The following is a 27,424-nucleotide window of genomic DNA, read 5'->3' on the forward strand; positions in this document are numbered from 1 at the left end:
AACCTAGAATACAGATGCCACAACTGAGGTTAATGTATGCCTAGAAATACTACGCGCATCTTCACCAACAATTATTTTTATATAATCCTAGAAGCATGGCAGTGTTACAGTACCTAGGAGGCCAACATTTACGATGTTTCCAGCTTCAGTCTGAAGCCAGGGTACAGTAAAAAACATAGTGGAAAGAGCTCAGTTTCCTGACCCGTCTTCTTTGCCTTCCTTTTTTTTCTGCTATTCTGTTTGTACAACCCCCAGAATTCACCAATATCAAAAAGAAGAATTTCTATCCCTGTGCAGTTAAAGAGTAACTTTACAGCTTCGGGTTTATCTGTTATTCTTTTTCTCATTTCCCTAATCTTTATTAGATCAATTGCACTGAATAAACAGCAATCACATAGATACAGAAAAAAAAAACAATCTAAGGATGCTGACACTGAAGTGCTAGAGACAAAAGCATTTGTATTTGGACCTGATATGAAAAATTTTAAGATGATTTGCATCGACCTAAATGTGATCTTATGATTTTAACAGAATGAATTACTGTTGCACTAAGAGCAGCCTTCCACTCATTAATTCAGATCACTGCATCTGCTTTTATGAGACATTCAGTAGCATAATGTAAAGGAGCAGCTACTTTCCTTCCATTGCACAGTGCCTTGTCACATTAAAGATGTGATCAACATACTATACATGAGGGTTAGACTTCTGTATTGCTGCTTAAGCTGTCACGCTTTGAGCAACCTGTCACACAGGAACAAAATGTTATGGAATACTGGAGGGCAGATTCAGTCCCTACTGCCATATCACCAACATCCACCTCTGACGTTGTGGGCCAGCATAATAAAACAGGAGGTATTACTTCTGGATCAGCCCTCATGTAATACCTCCTAATTAATTAGTGTATTAACTGATGGTGCTGGCCAATTAATTTTTGAAATTTGCAGCAAAATGAAAGCATGCAAATGTAAATCACTTTATGTCTCACTAATCACATACACTCTTTAGCTCAACTTGACATGGAAAAATCTATTTAGATTTGTTGAATTTGTTAACAAATCTGTTCCTGGGAAAAACAGAATTACCTAAGTGCTATTTGCTAAGGTAGCATATCCAGTGGTGTGTTTCTTCCTTTTGGGAAAAACATCTTTAAAAATTGCTTTTAGAAAACACCATCTCTTTCTTGCTCTGAACTATGAAAACAGCACAGTTTGCATCTGTCTAAGCCCCGTCAGTGGCCTCTGACATTTAGAACCAGCAAGCCCTAGCTGGAGTGCTGAACACAGAATACAGAAGATGAATAAACAGCTCAACTTTCCTGTAGAGTCTGTTCCACGCTGTAGCAGGAAGGATGTGCTGGCTGCTTCTTACGTGCTAACACAGGATGCGTCATCTTTTGCTTAAGCCAGAGTGTGGCATAGTGAATTCCACACCTCTCTGTACATTCCAAGATTGCCATATTTTCAAAGATTTGAGCTTTACTAGAAGAGACAAAGCTCAGCTAAGCCCAGGACAGTTTCTTCAAGCAAAGCAAATTTATCTGAAACTCTATTCCCTAGCACTGGTACCATATTAGTTCTAGAATATTTAAAATATATTTTTTAAATTGTCATTTTATAGACCAATGGCAGGTTTACCAGTTAAGAGGTTTATACTTTTATTTATTTACATTTGGAAGCAGAAAAATAAAGCTTAAATATTTTTTGAGATATACACTTGAACAAGGAATTTTAAGCTTATGCAATATTAACAAACAATACTGTTGCTGTTCTGGGCTTTAAATTTTTCCCCTCCTCAACATAGTTAAAGTTCTTTTCCTCCAGTGTTCAGCGCCTTTTCCCCAGCATCTCCATTGAAGCAGAAATGATGAAAGGAGGGAAAGCAAACTGCACATCTCCCCCTACTCATTACAGACATCTGGGTCTGTAGAAGTACTTTTTTCCTCCCAGCAAGTAAGTTCATGGGCAGAAGAGCTTTCTTCACCAACACTTATTTTTGTGTGTTGTAAGTAGCTCTCAGGCATCTCTTTGTTCATTTTTTAATGTGGAGAATCATCCATAACATTTGGCAAACACTGAGTTCCATCGAAGTTGTAAATACTTTCTGAGCCTAGCAAGATTAATTAATGTGATTCTCACACATTTAATGTAAATTCAAGTTGGCTGTTCTGTTGTGTAAATTCAGCTAATCCCCAGCCCACACCTCTCTCCTTTTTAACGAATGGGATGGTTGATATTGTACTAGTAAGAACTACAAAGCCATTCCTAGTCCTATCCTCAGGGCATTAGAAAGAAAGCAAACCAAGACTTTGTATTATACATTCGTCTGTGACTTAGTGAGGCTTGTTACATATTTTTCTCACATAGGTCAGAAATGCAAGCATCAGGAGTATCAAATATTTATCTAACTATGAAGGCAAAAAGCTCTGACTGTTTCACTTTCTCTGTTAACTAGAGAGTGTAGCACAAACCTTTGTCCCTCTACTGTCTAATTCTTAAAGTTAATTCAGATCAAAAAAGAGAAGTTTTTAATCAACCTCCTCATCAAAATCATATTTAAGACTGAATCTAAGATTGAGCAGACTGAGATTTAAATCAAATGTGGACTTGAAATAGAAAGCAGTAGGTCAGTTTGCAATATAATCACCACACACAAGGAAGTGTAGTCCAAAGTGTAACTACTTATGTTAAACATGCATTTTTAAGTGTAAATTCTATAACCAGTTGATTTCCTTTCCAAATACATGATAAATATTTTAATTTCTCAGAATTCGCATGCAATGAATTAGAACGTGACTGACTGCCATGTGATCAAAATTTAGACTGAGGAACAGGAAAGGCTGTCGTTTTTAAACATCTTCAATTGGAATCTTCTAACTAGAGAAAGAAAAGTACAGGCTAGCATCATCACTCCTGTGAGACTTTGCCAGGCCCCGAAGTAAATGCTTCTCAGAAATTAAATCAGGTAGCTAATTCTCTTCCCCCTCCCCTCCCTTGACATGTTCAATTCTATCCATTTAACTGAATGTTTTGGGGCAATAAATCAGTGTTCTGAGTTCTGAATTTCAGAATTCAACATAAAAACTATCTGTAAGCTAAAGCTAATAAAAGATACACTTTGTTTCTGCATAGTTCATCTGCTACAAAACGTACTAGCTGAATAATCTATTAGTTCTACATTAACTAAATTCCTGGCACCCACTAGGCACAATCAGGCTGAAGTCCTGTTTGTGGGATCCAAAGGATTACTGGTAATTATTGATAACTAAGAAGTAATTTGTTTCTGAAGCTTTTCCAATAACTTATCTTCCCCCTCTATTCTCTCCCATACCTTCTTCAATTCCTGAAATTTAAAAAAATTTTTTAGTTTTGTTTTTGAATCACAGAATCATTAGGCTGGCAGGGGACCTCTTGCGATCATCTGGTCCAACCTCTCTGCTCAAGCAGGGTCATGTAGAGCAGGTTGTCCTGAACATGTCCAGTTAGGTTTTGAGTATCTCCATTGATAGGGATTCCACAACCTCTCTGGTCAAACTGTTCCAATGTCTCTGGCCACCCTTCGACTAGATTAATCCCAGGCTGCATGGGGCTGTGAGCAACCTGGTCTAGTGGGAGGTGTCTCTGCCTATAGCAGGGAGGTTGGAACTAGATCATCTTACAGATCCCTTCCAACCCAAACCATTCTATGATTCTATGAATAAGAATCACAGTGAAATTCTGTTTGAAAGAATGCAGGAACAGCTTTCAGTGCTACTTAATTCCCACAACAAGGACCAACACAGCTGAAACTCACTCTTGGAATTCCTTACTAGGAAGCTTGTCAGTTAAAAGAAATACATATATATTTATTTCCTTACTGGATACAGAGGTTCAGGTGGGTAATATAAATAGATTCTTACTTTGTGAACTGAACTTGCACTGAGATGTTAGATTTTGACTCATATTTTCATGTGAGCTTTTCTCAATAATGGGAGATTAACTTAAGAAGAACCAGTAGGCTAGTTAAGCCTTCTCTAATGATTACACTTAGTTGAGATCTGTCTGCAGGGGCGTAACACAAGCTGTAACACAGATGTGTTCATTACTTCTGCATTAAAGTATTTGACGTAGCCATGTATCAGTGAGGTGTTCCTTGAGAACAGAATGTGACTGGTTACATAGTCGCAATTCAAATCCATCCACTGCATTATCAGTGAGACAGTAGAAGATGAAAGACACTTACCATTATCATTGCCTTGTTTAATTTCCTCAGCAGTTCTATCAATTAAGACATACAACGACCAAACAACACAGGTAATTGCAATTACATGGAATGTGACTGAACAAACTATTTTCCTCCTCTCACTTGTTGTCATCTGTAGTTTCTCCCACTACAATTAAAAAAAATATATGATAGAAAGAAAATTAGACTAGTGAAATATGACAAGAAACTAATTAGGCCATGCTGCCTCTAGAGACTTAACAAATCCATTCATTTCAATAAAATACAGAACAGTAATATGTGCACTGTCAACATAAAATTCATAATGATCTCATTTTCACAGATTCACGGGAATAAAGAATTAGGAAGAGTTCTGTTCTTGTGAATGACATCTCAAGTCATTTTGTTGCAGTACAGCCACAACACATTGTTAATAGACAAGTCAAAAGCTGAACATTTATTTTAACTTTACCTGATTCACACCTGAGAAGAAAACACAAACATTAGCTTGTAATATTCAAACTATTCTCAGATATTCTCAGTTGCTTACAATTAGAGGAACACAGCAGTGAAACAGCCCTCCCATAAGATAAGAACTTAAGAAATGCAGCTCCACTGAGGATTAAATTCAATAAACCTGAAAAGATGATCATGTGGAAATGATCGTATATGACAGCAGTCTCAGTAACCTAAGTATCTTCTGGGCATACGTTCGCATTATTATGGCACTAAGTCAAGGCATATGCTTGTGAATTATGGCACTAAATCCTAGCTTAAGTTATGGCTATTTTAAGGTGAAACAAGCAATCCTCTGCATTTGAGCAATGCAGCTTCTGAGGTGATTTCTTTTTATCTTGCTTGTGAATACATTTGTTTTATCAGCACTTTTATAAAACAAAACCTTCTCTGCTAAAATGCTCGCCTTTGAAAACAGGCAAAAGAATATGACATTTGCAAGCAAAATGCCTCAATTCTGATGAACGATCTTGCAGCCCACAGCTGGGCACCTGATGAATACAGCAAGTGCAAAGTGTGATACAACAGTGCCACCCGTCTCCCAGCCATGTAAACACTCACCTGGGCTGCAGGTGGGAATCCAGCACAAGAAGTTTTGTTTCAGGGAAGTAACAAACTTCCCAAATTGCTTATGGCCACTGTTGGAAATGGCATCCTAAGCTAAGCAGATCCTTAAGCTGAACCAAATTGGCTGTTCTCAGAGCCTGAACACTCCAGTCAGGTTTTCACCAAGTACAGCTGTAGTGAAAGCTGATTTTTGAATAGAAGTCTGAAAAAATTGGAGGCATTGAAAAATGTCATAAAAAACAGAACCTTAGGCTCATGTAGCTTGTGTTGGTAGTATTCAGTGGTTAGAAAGGACATTATCATTACAGTTGTATCATATCTTAACAGCGACCAGGTTACACAGCATTTGACCTGCAGACTTTGATCCTTTTTGCCATGAAAAATTCAACTCAAGCCTTGCAAGAGGCTTTCTTGCCACATAAATAGTTGTCTTTATCCTCAAGGAAGAAAGGATTCTAGTTCATCTTTGGATGCTTTGTGGAAGATCGGTGAAGAATACAAAGAAAAATGAACTGGGAATTAGACAGATTTTTTCAGTCATCTCTTATACTACGGTTTTGTTCTACCAGAGGGAAAATTCTGTGCTGATTTTTTTTATTACCATGCATATCTGCAGCTCATTATAGCCTTTCTGCTCTCTGTAATACACCCAAAAGCCTTTGGGAGTTCATCCGAATGCCAAATCAAATAAGTCTTTTCCATACAGAATTTGAAAGTTTAAAAAGAAGAATGCTGATCTCATTAATATAAACATAAATGTTTTGTAGGTGGAAAAATTGACAACAGGCCAAATAGATAAAAAAAAAACGGACAGTCTGTCAAGCTTCTGCTGAGATTTACACAAAGGGGAGAGGGAGACAGCAGAAATGGGCTAAAGCAGGCCTTTTTTGCTAACATCACATGATCACAGAATCATTAAGGTTGAAAAGACCAATAAGATCATCTAGTCAAACCATCAATGCATGCCTGTGACTGTTCTAGACCATGTCACTCAGTGCCATGTCTTCCCTTTTCCCACTTCCAGGGACAGTGACTCCACCACCTCCCTGGGCAGCCCATTCCAGTGCCTCATGGCTCCTTCTGAGAAGAAATGTTTCCTACTATCCAACCTGAACCTCCCCTGGCACAACTTGAGGCCATCACCTCTTGTCCGGTTGCTGTTACATGGGAAAGAGGCGACCCCCCACCTCGCTACCTCCTCCTTTCAGGGAGTGGTAGACAGTGATAAGGTCTCCCCTGAGCCTCCTCCAGATAAACCAATCCCAGTTCCCTCAGCCACTCCTCATAAGGCCTATGTTCCAGACCCTCTACAGCTTCACTGGCCTTCTATGGGCATGCTCCTTGATGTCTCTCTTGCAGTGAGGGACTCAAAACTGAATGCAATTCTCAGGATGGGGCCACACAGCAAGTCAAGATCTTACTTCCTCTCTCTGGCCCCTTCTCCCACAAGAAAGCCTATCTGTGTGTCTCTTACATCCACACACATGTAACTACGCCAGAAATAAGGAGGCTGGGAGCAGAACGGCAGTGGCCATCACACTGTGGGTGGTTATGGAGCTGGAACACCACACAGAGCACCTCCTACTCCCAACTGCGATAAAAAGGAAGGGCACAGGGAAACCCAGGGATGAGAGTACTTGGGAGCAACTTACAGCTGCTCAGTGGCTCCCAAGGCAGTGCTGCTGGTCTGCCCAGCTCCAGCTGTAGTCCCAGTTTTCCTCTACTCCAGTCACCCTGGTCTGAGCTCAGACAGGAAAATGAAATTGTAACATTTGTACAGCAGTCCTGGTGATCCCTGTGGTAGATGAGGCAATTTTGTTGTCCTAACCACATACTGTAGCTTGGCTGAGCAGAGAGTACTGTGACCACTGTCATTGTCTGCTAGGTGGTTGATTTGCTAGCAATTTAAATGAGCAATTTGCAGTTTTAGGATTTTTGCAATAGGCTTAAATGTAACATTTAAATGTTAATGTTAGCACAGACTTGTTTGGATAAAAGCAAAAATAGATGAAGTAAAAGCTGCTTGAAAGTCCATAGCAAAGGCTTTGAAGCAACAATATATTGAACAGTAAAAGCATCAGCCTGTTTTACTTGTGCTTTGTTGTCCAGGGCTCCATATATGCTAAAGCTGGATGGGTACGTTTGGCAGCTGCTGCCACATCACACAGCGTAAGTATGCCTTCTTAACTCCTAATAAATTCAGCTCTGCTGTACTTTGCAGTTCCCTCAATTCCCATGGCTACATGAAGTTTCATCACATTTTAACTAATAACTAAAATAAAAGCGCCAATGCCATTTCCTCGGGAGCACGTATCCCAGGGAAGCTTGCACCGTACTCTGCAAACCACTGGAGGGCGGTGGGAGACCACATACGTGCTGAAGAAGTTCCTACCAAGCCAGGGCAAACCAAGTGACAAGGGAAAGAAACGGGATTGCTAAGGCTGTCAGCAAACCAAACCATTCCCTGCAGCGCTCCTCCCAGCCCAATCACCACTTCCAGCTGCTTCTAAAACATGGCATGCAACTGAGCCCGAGTTCTGTGCTTCACTGTCAAGAAGTCTGTAATATGCTTGTGGCCTGTTGTAGATTTCTGCATTGTGTTTTACTCCTTGCCGACCATCTTACTCAGAAACTTAGAGGGAACACTTACTGGCTTCATAACTCACTCCTGCAATTAAAACGTGCAGTCATGAGTCTTCTGGGGGAGAGAGAGAGAAAAGATGTGAACAGCCTCACAACCAAGGAATATCTAAATCATGCGCTGCCAACCACTTCCCCTTCCTGTGACACAGCCTGAGAAAATCCCTGATGTTTGTTTTAAGAACCCAGTTTGCCACCTCATGTGACATTAATCAAACCTCAGTTAATCAATATGCAACAAATAAATTGGGATATCCAAAAACTGATTGCCTGAGGGTCTGAAGATGCTGCTTTGTATCCCAGATATACCAGTATAGCCTCTTTCTGCTTACAGACACAAGTTTTAGTTCTCTCCTGCACACGTAGCTTTCCTCAAAGCAGTGTCAGGGTGCCACAGTGCAGAAACAACAGCTTTGCACCATTCACACAAAGCTGTTCCTGCTCCACAGAACTGCACTCTGCAAGTTTTGCTGCCTCTATTCCTTTTCCCACTGTCAACTGTAGATTTACTATTTTGTGTCCTTGTGTTAGCTCCTGCTAGGGGTAACTGTCTGTCACCTTGGGCACCAAATTTTGCCTGTACAGACTTCCTGAAGCAATTCGCAATCTGCCCCAGGTTTGCGGATTCACGCATTTTAAAACAAAAGGTCTTTTTTCCGCAGAGGCTCATGACTGAAGATGCCAAACTGGAGGTGAAGTTAATGGGCTGCTTTGCCACAGAATGAGTACTTGGATTTTTAACTCCCAGGTATCTGCAGGAGCCTTATTTTTAAATTACACAAGAGGCTTCACAGGGAAATCTGGAGCAGGCATGACATTCTTAATATGAAATATTTTGCCTGTTCTGACATATTTCTCTGTATCCATTATTTAGCAAAGAAATGACAACGAATGTAATGCAAACAGATTTCCTTCTGTTCTCACAGCCGAAGTCACGCAACGTTTTCTAAAGAAAGACTTTGAATCAACTTCAACCTTGAAATAATCATGCAAAACCTAGGCTAATTTTGTTAGGGGCTGTCGTAAAAACTGCATTTTGCACACAGGTTAGGGATACTCAGAAAAGCACCTTTCTTGTCTCAGAACAGGCCTGAAGGATCCAGGCTGTGCTTTTAAGAAAGCTCCCATGGACTGGAGCAGCTTAGTGTGGTGAGCTGAGCAGGGAAAATATGTCAGCAGTGTGAAGGTGCAGCTTAGAGTTATTTACTGTCTGTGGGGCGGGGAGGGTTCTTCTGTTGCCTGTTGCAGTCCTAATTGGCTCAGGCTCACTGCTGTCAACCGACAGCTGGAAGAAAGCAGCTCAACAGTAGTTTGCAGGAATGGGATTTGTGCAGTGGGTGGAAGAGGAAGAAATAACAGTAATGAAAGACAACAGGGTTCCCCACATCAGAGGAACAAAATAGCCTCATGTGGATCTGAAGTATTGATCAGAGATGAGACTTTAATACTTGTAATTTAAAGAAAACGCACTTTGGAGCATACTGTGCTATTTAAACAACATGTGGTTACAGTCTGTACCTGAGGGACTGCATCTTAACAAAGGAAAAAGTATGCCTCACTGCATCCTGATCCAAGTGAAGTGCCTGTCATGCAAACAGCATGTACCAAGTCTGCTGGCTAAAACTGAAGGGAACAGGCCATGAAACATCTTTGTTCTGTTCCTCAAACACTTCCAGAGCGCATTCACAGAGGAAGAACTCAATGGGTTCAGTAAGACACAGAAATCACAGTTATGATTGTCTTTTATCAAATGATACATCCCAGAGGAGAAACTCTTGCAAGGACCAGAGTAAGACCCCTGCCACTAAACACAAAAATAAATAAAAATTTTAAACCCCCTATGTCATATGGTGCATTGTACGGCAGTATCCACGTACAGCCCTACCTTGACCTAGTTAGCTCATTAGATTAACTGCTACAAATCCTTCTCTGGCAAACCTGCACCAAGTTTACATAAAATCTATTTCTGTCCCCCATGTGACACCAAACAAACCCAGCTGGAATTCAAATTAACGCGTGTTGTGTTTTAAACAAGTATTTAAAGTTTAAACCTGAACAGTAAATGGGCACATCTCTAGAGACAAACACCTTAATTCCCCTTTATGTGCAATATGCATGCCTAAACTATTAAAAGAACTACTAATGAAAAATCTCACTTAGATACACACTTGGAGATTATCACCTGCACAGAATTAGTAACTCAGCTTTATCGAAATGAAGACAGCCCTATATTTCTTTTCAACACAACAGCTAAAAGGGCTGGAATTGAGTGATATAATCAGTGTGCACACTTCACAAACTTATGGGATCTTTCACTGTGTATGTCGTCAATTTGCAGACCCTTAAAAAGTGCAAAACAGGGATATTAAGCAATTTGAGAATATAATTTCTAAAATGAAGTAGCTTGTTTTTGCAATCTGGAAGTACCATTGAGAATACTTGTCATTTACCAACCAGAAGAACTTCAGTACCTGCATCCTAATCACTCCAACACAAACTAAATGAAGAAATACATTTTGGAAACACAGGAGTTGCCAGACCTTATGTCCTTTTCATACAATATTCTGTCTCAGATAGTGGCCAACACCAGCTGCTTCAGAGAAACGTATAAGAAACCCCATGGCAAGTAGTTATACCATAAACTCTCCATACTGCAAGATTCTTCCTAGCTCCTAGCTGCAAGGAAGTAATTTAGGTACTATACAGAATGTTAACGTATTCCCTAACGTGTTTACTTTCCAGGGTTCCTCTGAATGCTGAAACAACATAACATTCTTTCTTCAATAGAGGTCTACATGACCAGCCTCGGCTACTATCATGAGCTTTTATTTTAAAATTGTTTCTGTTCCTCCAGGGTCATTCCATAGCATAAGTACTGAAATCACAGTCCAGGCCTCAAAAAACATAGACCAAAAGAAAAATCAATATAACTACCATGCTAAAAAGCATTTTAGTTATAATTTTGATTATATTTTTGCTTCAGGGCCACTTAAAATGAGATTACATTTTCCAACCAAAGCGGTTGAGGGTACTGCATTTTGTGGTACGCCCTCTATGGGTGACCGAAGAACTGCTGTGACATGCTCAGTGCAGGACTCAAGATGGAGTGTGATGTGGCCAAAGCAGCCCCAAGTCTTTCTTTCAGTAGAGCAGTCATAGCAAACCACCTCTCAGCAGCTCATGCCAGAGTGTGTCTCTGAACACCAAATATCATGGGCTGTCTTCACGTATCTGAGTGTATTTGAGTCTTAAATCATGCAAAAGAAAGCTAATGGAGCAGGAGAGAAATAGGAAAAGGAGAGAAATTTCAGAGAGAGGTGGATAGCAACATGCCAGAGGTTAACATCCCATTACATGCTATCGTATGCCTCTACACCTTCTTCAGTCTTTTCCAATTACTAGAAAATTCCGAGAAGAATGTATCTTCATTGTGTTCCCTTAGGCATATACTTATAATTTATGATCTTAAGTGTGTTAATGAGATGTCTTTACCTGAATGGCTTTCTCTTCAGCATTCATTACACTGCTTAATTTCCTCGGTATCTAATTGTCTAGCCTGCTGAGAAATATCTTGAAACATGTATTTCAAAATGAGAGCTGGTGAAATAAAACTGGTGACAACTGAAAAGTTAAATCAACAAAAACGCTTTTTCTTCAGCTGCAGTTGTAAATGGTGCACAAAGTCTTCTCAAAAGTTAAAATAGTCCACCTAGAAAATATTTTCACTTGTTTGCCTTCTCTTGGTGCAAGCATGAAAATTCACGTTCCTGTCTTGTACAACATGTGCTTGGCCTTTTTTGTTTGCAGATCATGTCCTTGATTCTCATAATTTAAACACTCTTATCGCTATGTAAAAAGTCATTAGAGTTCTAATCTGTATCTTACAGAGTAAAACCTTAAAGTCATTTGCTGGGAAATCTTACAAGTGACTTGAGCTACAGAACCACGTGCTAAACGTCCACAGTCTCAGTCCCTTCAGCATCACGTGTCAAGATGATGGTAGATAAGTATATCAGTAAGCAGGGGAGGGAAGGGCACAGAAGTGTCGAAGGGCATGAAGGAGTCTTTTGAGGAGTACAACTCAGTTGTAAATCTCAGTTTCTGTCCTGCTCTCATACAGACCAAATAGACTTTCAACAGTTCTTTCTTTCCCTACCTACCATCCGCTAAATTAATAGTACGAGTGGTCCTGAACAATCAGGTGGTGTTTTCTGTTGTTGTTTTAAGCATGTTATGTCATTGTCATTTCCTGAAGTTGAGAGCAACTGACCACATTACAAGTAACATGTAACTTAACCTCTGAGCTTCCTTCGGCTAAATCAGTCTAAACCATTACAAAAATATGCCTTGTATATGCTTGCGTACCAAAACCCAAGCACTGTCAAATATATTTTTGTTTAAATACATCTAGACGTACTTTGTTTTTGCAACTTGGTACATGCTACATACGTATATGACTGATACGCCACTTTCCCAAGATTAAAAAAAAGAGCTGACATGCTTCATAATCTGTAAATATGATCTGCATACTGCTGATTTCCAAATGAATAACTACAGTTACTTTCTCCATTTTAGTTTTCCCACAAGAGACACTCTTTTGATCCAATTAAATAAAAATGAAACACAGGAAATTTGTGCTGAAGAAAAGCTACAGTAATTAACATAAAACTACAGCCTAGTGCTCTGGCATGCTGAGCTGAGGGAACCTATTCAACGTGAAAGAACTCCAACAAACACTCTACATTCCAATTTTGTCACACACAAACTAGAACAGATGATAAAAGATCTAAACTCCTGGAAGAGAAAGCTCTTATCTCAAGTAATTTTAATAAAATGCCACAGGAATAAAATTCAATTAACAGTAAAAAATCATAAGTTTGGGGAATAAACTATAACAATTATCCCAAATGATCACAATTTTGATCAAGTACCACATGTACAATTGCTACACTCAAGAGAATCCATTTTTTGCATGCGTTCCAGCAGTAAGCAAGCATCAACTCGTGAACTAAAACTCAGTTCAGATCATTCTCACATGAACAGTTCTTATACAAAATAAATTTGATGCAAATAACCACTGTAAAATCATGTGTGTTAGTTAAGTAAGAGACTAACAGATAGATTAAGTATATCATGAATAGTAGCCTGCTCCCATTAGAGCATGAATAGCAACGGCTGTTTAAGTCAACGCCTGGGTTCATTATGTTATTTAAACTCTATATTAGTAACTATATGTTACACGTAAGGACTCTGTGCCATTTACATTTTCTTTAATTGTAAAGCAGTATTAAGGGACTGCCTAAATTATTTTCAATGCCTGAGCTAACCCAACCCTTCTCCGTTATGAACAATTCAGGAAGCCAGGCTATAAAAACGAAACACTGAAATGACTGTAATTTAAAAAGGAAAAGTGGACTCCAATTACTTAAGAAATAACTGAGAAACTGATGAACTGTAGGATAGAGTGGAACCCTCTACGTAAAATGGACATGAAATCTTCTGACGCAAGTTGCATTTCTAAAAGAGCTCAGACCAAAACCATTTATTTCAGCTTCAGAAAGCACAGAAGAATCCAGACCTCCCAGAGCTCATGTTCATGGCTGTGTGCAAAAGTGGATAACAACACTAATACCTAGAGTGGGACAATCTCCTGAATTCTCTTTGCATTTGTAAATGCTACTGAGCAGCAGAAGTAGCAAACTTGGATACTAGCAGTTAATTAGAAAAGGAAACAGTTTTCATTTCATTCTCTGGTGCAAGATTTTTTTGTTTGCTGGCATCCTGGCAAAGTGCCTCAGAAAGATGGCTTTTTGCAAGCCTACGGTATGCCATTACGGTTTCAAAGCACGAGGCATAAGTCAGCATCTCCAGCCTTTAGGATCTGGAACAGCTGCCTAAATAAAAGCTGTGTGGAATGAAATGGAAATAAATAAAGAGATGCAAGGCTAACCAAATTCTACCATTGCAAGAATGGTAAGATATATTCTTCTTCTTATGGCACAGTAGACAAGTCAACACTAGGAACTACCCCACGTTATCTGTATACAGATAAATTAGCGGTAATGCTCTATTACCCTCTCAAATATGACACATACAGCTGTCTGAACAAAGTAGTTCCTTGCATCCTCAAGGCATCACAGTGAGATAGAAATGCTGTAGAATTATTTTACCTTTAAAAGCTTTAATATACACTTTTTCCCCGAGCACAGAGTTATTCACTAGAATGATGTGATAGCCAATAAGAAAGTAATAGCTTTGTGCCTTTGTGCATACTGGTGAAGTATCTGATCCCGCATATTACAAGAAATTATTTGAGGCTAGTGATGTTTTGAGATGGTTTACTCTGAGAAAGAAAACACTGAAGCGGGTTGCCTTGACGACACTGTGCAGCTATGCCTGAAATCAAAAGGAAATGCAGGATCTTCTGCAGTGTTAATGAATGAAAAGTATTCACGAAATTGGGTAAAAAGCGAACTAATCCCACGGCAAGTCAACGCTACCTGACATATTGAATATTAGCTATCACTTCTTATCATAAGCCTTATTGGAAAACTGATGACAAAGCCAGACGGTACATTCTTCAGAGCGGAGGGCAGTAAGAAGTAAACAACCAGCTATACGGTGATGACTGCTCCAAGTTTCATTTGTTTCTAGGAGACCGCAGGTCACGTCTGGCTCTGAGGGTCTGCTTTGGGGGCAGGAGTGGTTTCTAATAGCGACCAGGCTTGATTTCACAACGATGTCCCTGCAGGCTACTTCAATTCCAGCAGTCAGCAGCGTATTCTTAACTAAAGAGCGTAAATACAAACTCTGAAAGTTTTTAACGAAAAATAAATCAATTCCCTTAACACATTTTGCCCTCCCTGAATTAATCACATATGCCACCAGATTTCTTCAAATAAAGATTTATCCACACAGCATCCAGTTCTGAATGAGTCCCTGCAGGCAGACATATTTCTTAAGATTTACTCTTTATATGGGATTGCACTGAGCACCTGGAAGGGAGCTCAGTCTGCTAACGTTAGCTAAGAGCTCTACAAACGAGATTTAGAGTAGTGTTGGTGACAATTGTTTTGTAAAAAAAGGCACCCTGTACTCTCTTAACTCAGACAAAAGGAGCAGAAGCAGATGTGCCCCTGCACATAAGGTCTGGGTGAGAAATGGGACACTGCGGTTTTCCTTCTGTCCATCTCAGTACTCAAAGCACAATTCTGATTTTCTTCTGCTGCTTCCATAGGTAATGAACCTTTTATTAAGGAGCCTTCAGAATTACTGATTTCTCTGCTTTAAATTTGAGCATTATCCTGCACCACACATTGCCTGTTGGCTCAAACCCTAACTGGTTACACAGCTCATTCTCCTGATCTGATGGTCTTGAAGCAAACAGAATATATCTAATTGATTGTTAAAACCAAGTATTTGCTTTTGATCCAATAGGTAAATCAGTGCCACATCCATTAGATGAAATCTTCCCTAACCAAGGTGATTTAACCAGTTGACCACTAATCCAAGCGCTGATATGACTGACCTGGGGTTTTCCATACGGAGTGTGAAATTTCAGTCAGTCTGTTGCATGACTTCTCTCCAGGACTTAAATACTCTGCTCTGGGGCGTGGTGAACCATAGATCTGCAACTGGGACTCAAACTCCCGAATGCTGTATGGCAGTCAGAGCTGGCATGGAATCTTGATCACTCATATTACAAGCTGCTGATTCATAAAATAAATGGTACCAAGAGAGCAAGCATTCCTTCCTTCTCTTCTTATGACAGCAGATGGGGGCATGAGAAGTTCCACAGAGTTCAGGGGGCAAAACCCACAGAATTGGACCTTTTTTCAGATTTAGAAGTGCTATTTATCAGTTAAAAAAAAAAAAAAAAGAAAAAAACAATGCAAGGGGGGTAAACACTTAGAAGATACATATACACATTCAAAATAAGTTTCTTGCAGAAACTTATCAGCAGATTTAGACCAGCTTTTCTTCTGTTTTATTTGACGGAAACTTATCATTCAATTCTAAAAGAACACCCCCAATCCTCTTTTAAAAAGAGGTAAATTCAGAAGCCTTTTCAAATCAGAAATACAATGTGCATTATTAACTGGTACATAGTGCTTCCCTAAACAAAAACAATGACTTGCTCTTTCTTAATGATCAAGAGTTACTACATGGCAGCAATGCCATATTACTAAGGTATTATTATTAAGGCACTACTTGTAAATCATTTCAAAGGGAAGACATAATCAGGAGTGAAAACAGACATATCGGACACCCCAGAATAATCTGTTGGGATAAGACATCAGAGAAAAACATCTCATCAGATACCAGAAGTCTTAAACGGACTGCAAAATTTAAATATGAAAAGTATTCTGAAGTACAACAAGACATAGGTGGAAAAATCTCCATCTGAAGATATTTCTGCATTTTAAGTGCCTTAATCCAGTTCATACTCAAATATTTTGAAGCAGTTCCTGTTTCTACTCTGTTTCAAATACCAAATTCAAGAGATTTGAAAGGCAGGTGATACTTTATCAGGATTTCATCCTTTTTAATGAAGAAGTGATTTGCTCAGGATGAAGCTATTACAGAGGAAGCACAATAAGAAACTGACACAAGCTTATTGTCACTCTGTAATTCCCTGCTTGATAAATAAGGTTATTATAAACAAGAATTTCTGCACTATGCATTGCAAATCCTAAGAAGTACAGCAGCTGTATTATTTATATAGCCATACGCAATCACAGTCGAGACCAGGAGAAACAAAAACAGAAAAACACACTAAAGCAATGCTTAATATTTAATCTCTAAATTTATATTTAGACAAGTAATTAGACCACCCAAAATATATGAAACACATGCACTGCCTGTTGATCATTACTCAAAAAGATTACATCAATGCAAAAATTTACTAAAATGATTAATCTAAGTTGTATTTGATGTCTGATGCTTTGAGGGAGTCTGTAATTAAATTACTAGTCCATGTAGGGACAAGGGTTTTGATTTTAATGGAGATATACTGAATTATATTAACCTAATGCACTGCACACTGTCACCTTTGCGTGCTAACAGCCATATGGCTTGGTATTCAAAAAGGATTTTGCTACGAAACTCAAGAGTTTGATTTTAAAAAATGGCAACAAAATGTTGAGGGTACATGAATAAAGATGGCAGTTCACCAGTTGAGTCGAAACAGTTTTGTATTATAGTTAAATCCTGCTTTTATGATACTTCCAAAACGTGTGAGTATCTGGAATTTAGTTCTGTGGCCTGTAAGCTTTCCTTTAAGCAGACCAGTATTTGGAGCACTACGGAAATATGATGAAGCTCAAGGAGGGAAGGTTTAGATTAGATGTCAGGGGGAAGTTCTTCACAGAGAGAGTGGTGAGGCACTGGAACAGGCTGCCCAGAGAGACTGTGGATGCTCCATCCCTGGAGGTGTTCAAGGCCAGGTTGGATGGGGCTCTGGGCAACCTGGCCTAGTACCAGATCTGGAGGTTGGTGGCCCTGCCTGTGGCAAGGGGATTGGAACTTGATGATCCTTAGGGTCCCTTCCAACCCAAACCATACTATGATTCTATGATGACATTCAACAGAATGAAGCAACGAACAATCAAGAACCTAACTCCACAATCTCACATTTTAAGTAAGGTAAGAATTAAAAATCAAAATTGGTTGGGAAACATGACCTTTTGTAGAATGCCACCTCAAACCCAGGTCTGCTGGCCATGGAAAAAGTTTCTTCTGGAACTGGCCAGAAAGTTTCAATTTAGGGCAAACTTATTTCTTTTCTTCCCCCCCCCAAATAAAATGAGTTTCTTAGGGAACTGAATAAGTAGTCTCCTTTTGGAACTATATCTGTGGTCTTTTATCAGATAAATATTGTCTTTTCAGAATGTCTCAAAGCACAAAGCCAAGTCTTAACAAAACCTACAGCGCTCAGGAAAGCCTGGAAGTCCTAGAGTCACTGTAGTGACTTTCAGATCCTGCAATAAAGTTTGTGGAGAGCTTCAGCTTTATGAGACAGCTCTCTGGTCTCTTGCAGTCTTCAGAATACCCCACAGCTGAGATTCTGGACTCTCAGGCTCCAAAAGAGCCTGCATGACAAATGAGCAAGAAAGCTTCTAACAAAACAGAGTTTTTAATGATTTTTTATAAAACATGTTCAGTTGGAAAGTTACCAGGCAGCTGTGCTTTCATGGTAATTCTCCTTACAAACATTCTTTTCCCCCTTCCCTTGTTTTTGCTATAGCTGTCAAAATGCATGTTCTATCGAACAGCTTCTCATAAACTGGATAGCATTTTATAAATCTATGAAAGATGATGATGATAATGCATACACTTACTAAGGATCATACATTTAGTTTAACACATGAAAACTGTCACACTTGGAAAGCGATACATGTAAATAACATAATCAATTTTAACTTATAGAGGCTGAAAAAGTTTCCAAGTTCTAGTTATAAGGCAGACTGCAATTAGATGCTGGTTCCATACCATACTGAAAAATATTTTTTAGCAATGAGTTTGAAGGAGATATTTTGCCATCCTTTTACTGTCAAGTGAGATTAACTACAGTACTGTCTTGACCCAAAACAAAAATATTCTCCCTGAAAGAAGAGGTTCATTTTTGCTACACTGGAAAGCAAAACCATACCTGAGAAACAATGATACGAGATGTGGCTGAAGAGATTAATGATGTGCTAATCATTCAATTAAGAAATTACAGACCTGTAGGAATGGCACTGACATTTTAAATCAGCCAGTATTGCATTAATTTAGTTACATTTAAAAAAAAAAAAATCTGGGTGGGTGGCAATGATAACACACAGTTAGAAGTGACTACTTCTGATATCAACAGCACTTGTGATATCAACAGTTATGCACATTTCTCCCTCTTTTTCACATAGGATGCTATACATTTTACTTCCCAATTTTTAAGACACTAATTATCTAATGTAATGCTTACAACACTGCTAAGTGCAACAAAAGATATGCTACAGGCAAGAGATTTTATACCATTATCTTCTCCCCATTACATTATCTAAAATGTATCTGTTATTACTAAAAATTGAGTCAATGTAATTAAGTTTTTACTCATCATCTTTTGATTTACATCTGTTTCAACTGCCAGTCTAGCTGGCAAGATCTGCCAGGCACTCCAGATCTGCATTCCTTCCTATCACAGGCTTTGCTTGTCAAATCAGCTCCGGCACTCTCTCCAACAGTTATCATCAGGGACTTAATGGACAATTTATCTGGATGAGAAATGAGCAAGAATTCTATTTGCTTTACATTCTCTCCAGTACTACCAATGCAAGGCTGACATGACAAAATGCCTTTTGCTTTCAAAACACCATCACATATGCATATACTAGCTATAAGCAAATAGCATCTATATGTTTTTCAAGGTATCTCATGGTGAAATTTAAGTCAAAAGTTGCCATGTTCTAGATTGACTCAGACTTCAAAGATGTGGCAAAATCTGAAATGGATGAGAGTATTTTTTAGAGGAAACCTACAGGAGAAATTCACTCCAAAGAGAAAAAAAGCTGTGTGTGCTTAACAAACACTTCACTTTCCCTGTACTGACACCCTTGTGCTATTAAGTTGATTTACCCTGGGAAATAGATGAGTACAGATAACATAGATTTGACTTTCAAGATGCAAGATCACCCTGTAGTTTAGGCACCATTAACTAAACTTAATGTACGAGTGATTAATTTGCCCACAAGTGTAACAGAACAGATGCAGCTAAATTGACTGTGTGTTATTTCATAACTGCCATCTCCACATTAGTATAAGCATAATTCTCAAGCAGAAGTTACGCGCTCAACATAAGAACTACTGGGTGAAGAGGCCTGTGTAATTCAGGAGTGAAATGTGGTAAGAAAGATTTCTTTCTCGCTTAAAAATAGGCAGATCAGACGATAACAAAAAGCAGAAGATAAACATTCTCAATGCAAAAAAACTGTTATTTGCACATTTATATTTTACCCATGTGGAAAGAGTCTTTATTCACACTGGTTCTGTAAAATAATTAACTTATATACCAACAACAACAAAAAATCTCTGAGACTGATTTAATAACAGCGAATACAAAGACATTTTGGACATTTCTTTAAATGTGTCTGTACTTTGTGCAGCCATTTCAGCCAGCTGACACTTCGGTGTAATTAATTTCAAAAGCACCATACCTTCCGAAGAGGTTTGAGCTTGGTCTCCATTATAAAGTCGTACTTGCAGAGTTCACAGCAGCGTGTGTCTGAGCTCTTAATCCACTGGTGCAGGCAAGCCTGGTGAACAAAGCGCAAGGTCCCTGTGCAGCGACACGGTGTGATGAGGGGACTTTCATCATCTCCCTCACAGTGACAGATCCTGACAAGGAAGACAGCAAGAGCTAGTGAGGAAACTTTCCCATCAGCATTGCAAAGGCACTGGCTTATTCTCATTTTCAGACTTGACATTTATAAGACACAAGGTATACGACCTTTCAGATTAAGGCCCGTGAACATACTCCTTGTTCCCTTCTGTCACTTAGTTATTTCTCTTCATTTAACTAATTCCCTTTGAATTTGCTATGTAAGCTGAAGGTGAATCAATAGGAATAACACTGTCTTCCAGTTTTTGCATGGCAAAACCTTTAAGACAAATATCTGTGCTCTTTCTTACAGTTAGAGTTGACTAGTTCTTGGTCTGTAAGTAATGAAAGAAAATACTCGATGTCAGCATAATCTAATGCCAAACTGAAAATATCCACTATGAAAAGTACAGTAAATTCCCAGGATACATATTGGTAGTTACACAGAAGAATTAGGGAACAGTTCTGAGCACTCTCTGGAGCAACGCGTATATAATACATGTACACAGATCCACACACTTTCTAGGAGGCAGGTGTTACAAAGTCGTGGTCCTTTTTCAGTCTTCACTATCCCTTTGAAGTAGATATCTGCATTATCTGGGAAAGGAAGAACTATGGCTGTAAACAGACCCTAAGACAGACGCTGGCCTCAGAAGCGTCATGACCTTGTAATGGGATACAAAGCTTTTCGCATTGCGGCTTTGCATACAATAAGTGTCATAACGTTATAATCTGATGTTTGTTTCCTGTGACATATGTCCAAACGTCTGGGTGATCTTCCTCTGCTCCAGACAGACTCCTGATCACAGCAGAACGGTCACTCACTGAAACCAGTGTCGGCTTTATTTGTAAGCATCTCTGTGAGGGCATGCAGCAAGCATGAGGCCTAACCAAACACCTGAAGGAAAGGAGGGTCTACCTCAGGGAAGAGTAACTCCCAGCTCCCTCCCATCAGCATCTCAGATAAAATGCAATGAAACACTCGTGGCTTAATGAATGTCCGAAGAGTCACACTGGCACGGAAAGGGGGAAAAAAAAAGTTTGTAAATTCTTACTTCAAAATAGGGAAGTAACAGCAACAGCACAGATCCCAGCCTCACGCAAATGAATCTTTCAGCGTAGCCCTTACCAAAGGCACTCTCAGATACATGTATGCACAAGTCTGGTCTGAGGAATGCCTGTGGAATGGCGGCCACATTGCTCCTGGGCTTGAAAAAGGGCTGAGGAGGGCCCTGCAGAGAGAGTCAGCCTTCCTAGAGCCGTGCACAGGAAGCAGGGTGATTGCCTCACCCCACAGGAGCAGCGGGCCCACAGCAGGCACCCCAGCAAAGATCCCATGGAGGACTGTACACGGCATACACAGGCTGCCACATCTACAAGCATGAGCAGCAGAGCTGAAGGTCTAAGGAAAGATTTGTGGATCAAGAACAGCAGCTTCGCTATTCTTTCATGGCACAACCTAAAGCCAGGAGAAAACGAATTTACAGTCACGAGAAAGGAGAACAAAGCTGCTTTGCTAGATATGTAGCAAGAGAGCAAAAAGCCAGGAAAAAATGAAGCTCTGGAAACATACTACACAAAAGCAAGATTTTCAGTGTCCGCAGTGGTGCCCGTAAGCATCTTCTGCCCATGGGAGCAGGAGAGGAAAAGACCTGCCACTTCTGTCTTGGACATATTCTAGTTTTGAGACAGACATTTTACAAAAACTCCATTTGCAATCTTGCCTTTACTAACTCAGCCAAGCTAAATGCACCAGTGGCTTAGTTCTTATACAGAAGTACGTGCTGTATGCTGTCTTCTTATTGAACCTGCAGCTGAAGTAGAACTAAGTTTGTCAAAACAGGGAATAGTTACTTCTCTAACAAATTCCCATTCCCAGCTGAGTTACACAAAAACCATAGTTTTCTTTTTAAATTAAAGCTATTTCCCAAAGGAAAGCTAGTATTCTTTGTTCATTTAAACTCAAGCTATACATAATTTATTTTACAGGCTCAGCATTTAAACCATTTAGAAATTATACAACTAAACTAGGTACCCAAGAGTGTTTTTTTCTACTATTGCCAGAATTGTTTTAAATTATTGTCAGAGCTAAAATACAATCCTAAAACTCCACTGGGATCTTCAGATAAAGTGACATTGCAAATTTGAAATGAATAAAAGTATTCTTCAGTAGTAATAGTTATATAAAAAAATCTGCATATGAATTATACATTCTATTTATGCTTTTGCTGTACAGAAGTTACAAGCTAAATATATAAATGAGTGACATTAAGTACATACAATATACAGAACTTCCAGCTAAATAATCTAATGATCTCTTCCAGTTTTCTAACCAAGAAATATGTAATGAGAAGAAAAATAAACTTCAATTAGAATTGAAGTCCAGAGAACACAACCAAAGGCATGGTCTTCATTAGCTTGAATGCTCTTTGGTGCAATTTAGGTCTTAATTATTTGTTTGTCCAGAAGAAATTAGCTTAGAAGAAACTTGTGCTACCTAAACTCAGAAGCACGGTCTTCAAAGATAGCTGGGTGCTGACAGCGATTGAAACAGATCCCTGGCTAGCTGCTTAATTGTTTTAAAGACTTTTAATATCTCGCTTAGAATGAGTGCTGAAACAGAACTTCCTGTGGTTTTCCTCTTCGCTATAGTTACTTACTATAGTATCTTATAGTACTTACTAGTGTTATATACTAGTATATATATACTAGTACATATATACTAGTACTACAATACTTACTAGTATCATAATTATCACAAATCACAGAAAATAAATTGTAAACGGTGGTTTTGAAAAAGATGCTGTGCAAACTGAGGTGGGGATACAAAGCACAGACTCATCTGAAGCATAGCTAAAACAAGTGGGAAGCAGAGAACTTCTGTTTTAGTCACCTATTTCTACATCATCACAACTGTTCAAAATTTCCACCCATGAGACTTTAAAAACCTGTACTCATCCTGGAAGTAATGTTGGCTTACAATCTGGAGAAGTGAGTTGAAGGAGATTTATTTACAAGTTGTAGCACAGCACTGACTGTGGTTAATAGCTCAGACAGACCTACAGGATTTGTGTATTCAGCTTTTCTCAACTTTCTACTCCTTAGCTAGAAAAATGGCCTTCATTATACAGCAATGCTTTTGACTCTCTGGCAATGGAAGGAAGGGAAGGAAGACAGCTGTCTGACTGAAACCCTTTTGTTAGAATCCCTTTACAGTCATTCACTGAGCCTGCAGGTTTTTTTGTAGGTTTGGCAGCTCAGTGCTTCTAAGATTCCTCCCTGCATTGTCTAGGGAAAAATATGTGTACTATGGCTGCGCTGAGGCCAGGCTCCAAAAATCATGGGTACACCAGACAACAGAGCATATGCGAGCTATTAGACAACCACCTGAGTCAGATGTATGTACGTTGTGTGTGTTTATATTTATTTTTCATTTAAGAAGCTATGAAATTTTAGTAGATAATACTCTAATTGTGCAGTCTTTCTTACACTCAGGTTTTTGTTTTATGTGACAGTATTTCTCTAGCACTGATTTGCTTGTACAACTTCAGCACAGATGTACGAAATGGAGAAATTTATGCCAACATTGTGCATACCTGATAAAAATTCTTTAAAATAACAGGTTTATTTATAATGCCGTAAGTTAGCAGAGAGAAAGCCAGAAGATTTAACAAAGAATTGGTCTAATGAAAATAAAATTTGTTCTTGTGAATACTTCATATAAATTAGTGTATTATATAATTATATATATTTATAATATATAAATATAAATTAATATAATTCATATAAAAACGATTGCAGATTTTTTGTATCTTCCCCACACAAAACCCAATTCCTAAAAGAAACATAGAACATAGAAAGTTAGTAATTTTTTAGAGGGAGATGTAAGTAAAAATGAAGTTAAAGTTTTCTGAGAAGAAACAATTTAAAATCATTTCTCAGCATTTCTTTTTGTTCAAATTAATCCAATCAAATAATAATCCAAACGATGCTGAAAACTTCACTGACAATACAGAGCTTGATAGTGTGTGACATATTAAAATTTGTACCATAATGATTATGCAAAAGGAGTTGCTAGTAATTTAAGGTCTATCATCTCCTTCACTGAAGGGCATTTTGACAGTGCATATATATAAAGTTATTTTATTCAAATAATGAGGTGCTGCCAAATTAAGAACTCAGAAGTTAGGCATCTTGAGAATTTGGTACTATCTTTAAATCCATGTCAATGAACTATTTTCCCCTTTTTCCCCTGGTCCTGTTCCTTGCAAAAGTTAGGAGGCAGGAAGGCGAGTATGAAATGAGATAGCAACCGTTTGCAAACATTCATATGCAAACTGGATTTAGGTTCATTTTCAGAAAAAAAGCAAGAAATACCTGTGGCAATACCTCGGATGATTGTCCTTCACATCTCATCAAAGTAAGTTGTGTTTTTTTTTTCATTCAGACAAGCACTTCTTATATAATCTGAGTTTCAAAGGTCAGCTAAAATAAGTATTAAGCAAAGAGCTCACATGGAAAATTTTCAGTTTTTCCTGACAGTGGTTTAGTTTGGCAAAATCATAGTAACCAAAATTAGGGTCTAGAAATACTAGGTAACCTTACATGGTTGCTCATTACTTGAGATGCCTATTACAAGAGACACAAATAGATTTAAACAGGTTTGGAGCTTTTTCATCACATGCAAGGTGACAATTTTACTAAAGAGAACAGCTGCTAATCTCTACTCTCATTGGAAAAACAGCGGTTATCCTAACCTGTTTTTCACTAATCCACTTTACTCTTTGGTAATTAAGAAAATAGGCCAATATTAGTGCTGCTGCAGCCAAGCAGAAAATGCATATATTCTGCAGGAATCTTCTGTGCAGTATGAAAATTATTTGGCAAGCACTCCTTTATGACATTATCTACACAGCTGCTTTCTGCAGACTATTGTCAAAGAGGGCCGATTAAGGATAAGAAACAATCAGCACGTCCCTATTAGATCTTCAAGCTACATAAGAATGTCATAATTGGGAGCTGGAAAAAAGAGTTTGCAGCAATTTTGCATCACCAGGACTCCTTCAGTGGATTCTGTATTAGAGAATTAAGAACTCATCCAAGCAGCTAATAAAATTTTCAATGATTTAAGGCCACCGCATATAGACAAAGAGTTTTTGCTACAGCAAGGAAGCGCAGAGAGCTTTACTAAACTTTCTCAAAAACGTGTCTATTCCAAAAAATATTATTTTTGGTGAGAAAAGACTGAAAAAATCAGTCAAAATGTTTCCCATCACAGGAAAGCATATCTGGACTCATAATGATTATGCAGTGACAGACTGTTACCTGGTTTGGTGAGTACATCTCATAGCTATATCTGTTACTGAAGACAGCTTAGTCAGGGGGAAGCAACATAACTGTAAAATGCTGGGCCAAGTGATTAAAGATCCTTGGCTTTAATCAGAGCTGTGCAGATGATTAGCTGCCAGCGTGAATTACCATGTGCTCCCAGACTATCTTACTTGGACCAAAAGGAACGAACTCCACAGGTTTGCAAAAGGTTCTCCAGAATTGCTCATTACTGTCCGATAAATTTAAAAAACCCTATCTGTTCTCCTGTCCAAGAAAAGAATGTTCTCCCTTTCCTCCAGCTTACGTAGTGCTTAGAGTGCTTTTAGACAGTTTGAACCTAATACTGTAAAGGAAACACTTTATGAGCAACTCACAGAAAAAAAGTAAATCATTCATTATGAAGAAACTGGAAAAATATCAAACTCTGCTCCTGCATAATTTATCACTAAAAAAAATCACTAAGTATGTTCACCTATCAATAGACTACAGCATGCCATGTCTCTCTTGCTTTTATTTTGCAGGCTGTTTTTTTTTCTTCCTGATTTCCATTTTTTTCCAGTGTTAAATCTTAAAGCGATCAAAATGTAAACCAGTCTTCCTCTCCATTTAAACACAGTCTGAATGAAGCATATTAATTCTGCATAACAAATGTAATCAATTTGTATACCTCTTCCCTGTCACTCCTGCCCTTCCATTATGCTATACAGTCAGCTGCCTTTATCTGACTAGAGAAAAACACATTTTCAAAATGTTACACCCCACCAGTGTAATTTCGTAACAGTTTAGGCAAAGCTTTCTCTTGATTTCTGTAAACGTGATCAAAATTTGCAAGAGACCCAAGAGCAAATCGCATTAGCAAAAGTACACTAAATCATTTCTTTCGTCAGCATTTCTTGTCCTTCCATTAATCTTCCATTATAGGTGATAAATAGGATATCTAGCCACCTAAAGTTACAAGTAATTTCTGCCTCAGATGCACTGTCAATACAATTCAACATACGTGTCAGACAAGATTTACTGCACTGAGCACAAGCCAAAGCAACTAAGGACTGCATCTTATGAAAGGATTTAGCTTTCTTTCTACCCACCTATTTAAAGTTAAATAACAAAACTGCCTACGAACCTGTTGCAATCTTTAAGTACTTAATAAGACCCTTCAAACCTCATCGAAACTTTCTGGCAGGAAATTGTGTTATTTCATTAATTAGACATTAGATAAAGAAAATAACAGGTTTTGAGAGAAAGAAGCAGAAACAAGACTCAGTTCTTCCTCCATGTGTGACCCTAACCACAACAAAGACATGCTTGCCTTCTTTCAGATATTCTTGCATTGTTCTGAACCATGGAGAGCTTCCAAAAGATACTGCATAACCAGATGGCTAAACAGGTGACAGATGGGGCTCTGGACCATCAGGCAGAGAAGAAAATTAACCAGGATTTCCTACAGCTTCAAAGGTTGATGAACCACCATTATCTAGATGAGGAGATTCCTATCAAAAAGTCACTTGTAACAAGAAAGCTCTAAACAGGAAAGGAAACAGCAATAGTAATTCTTATGAGGAGCCAACAGGTGGGAAAAGATCCAGAGATTTGGCCGACAATGAAGGAATGTAGCAACTTAAGAACGCAAGGAAGACAGGTTTAAACAGCCCCTTCAGCCAAGAACTATGAGCTGGCAGTTCAGCATCCTCCAGTTCCTGGTGATTCTGGAGGACTCTGGATGGTATTTCAAGTCTATATATTCTGCACTACAGTTTAAATTATTCACTAGATCCAACTTCACTGTTTCAGTAAAAATATTTCAAATGAGTGTTCAAT

The 27,424-nt window shown here is 38.7% G+C and overlaps 1 protein-coding gene across 2 annotated transcripts in view; it reads right to left on the reverse strand.

Moving 5' to 3' along the window:
• Positions 1 to 27,424, reverse strand: part of MARCH1 (membrane associated ring-CH-type finger 1) — a 236,126-nt gene that overhangs the window by 4,409 nt on the left and 204,293 nt on the right. For both annotated transcript variants that reach the window (XM_021394679.1, XM_021394678.1), the window contains 2 exons: positions 20,112 to 20,292; positions 4,219 to 4,366 (listed from right to left, as the gene is read on the reverse strand). In XM_021394679.1, the coding sequence (XP_021250354.1) occupies positions 4,219 to 4,366; positions 20,112 to 20,292 (329 nt within the window). The remainder of the gene's footprint in view (positions 1 to 4,218; positions 4,367 to 20,111; positions 20,293 to 27,424) is intronic.

Source organism: Numida meleagris, chromosome 4 (assembly GCF_002078875.1).
Source record: "Numida meleagris isolate 19003 breed g44 Domestic line chromosome 4, NumMel1.0, whole genome shotgun sequence".
Taxonomy (NCBI): Eukaryota; Metazoa; Chordata; class Aves; order Galliformes; family Numididae; genus Numida; species Numida meleagris.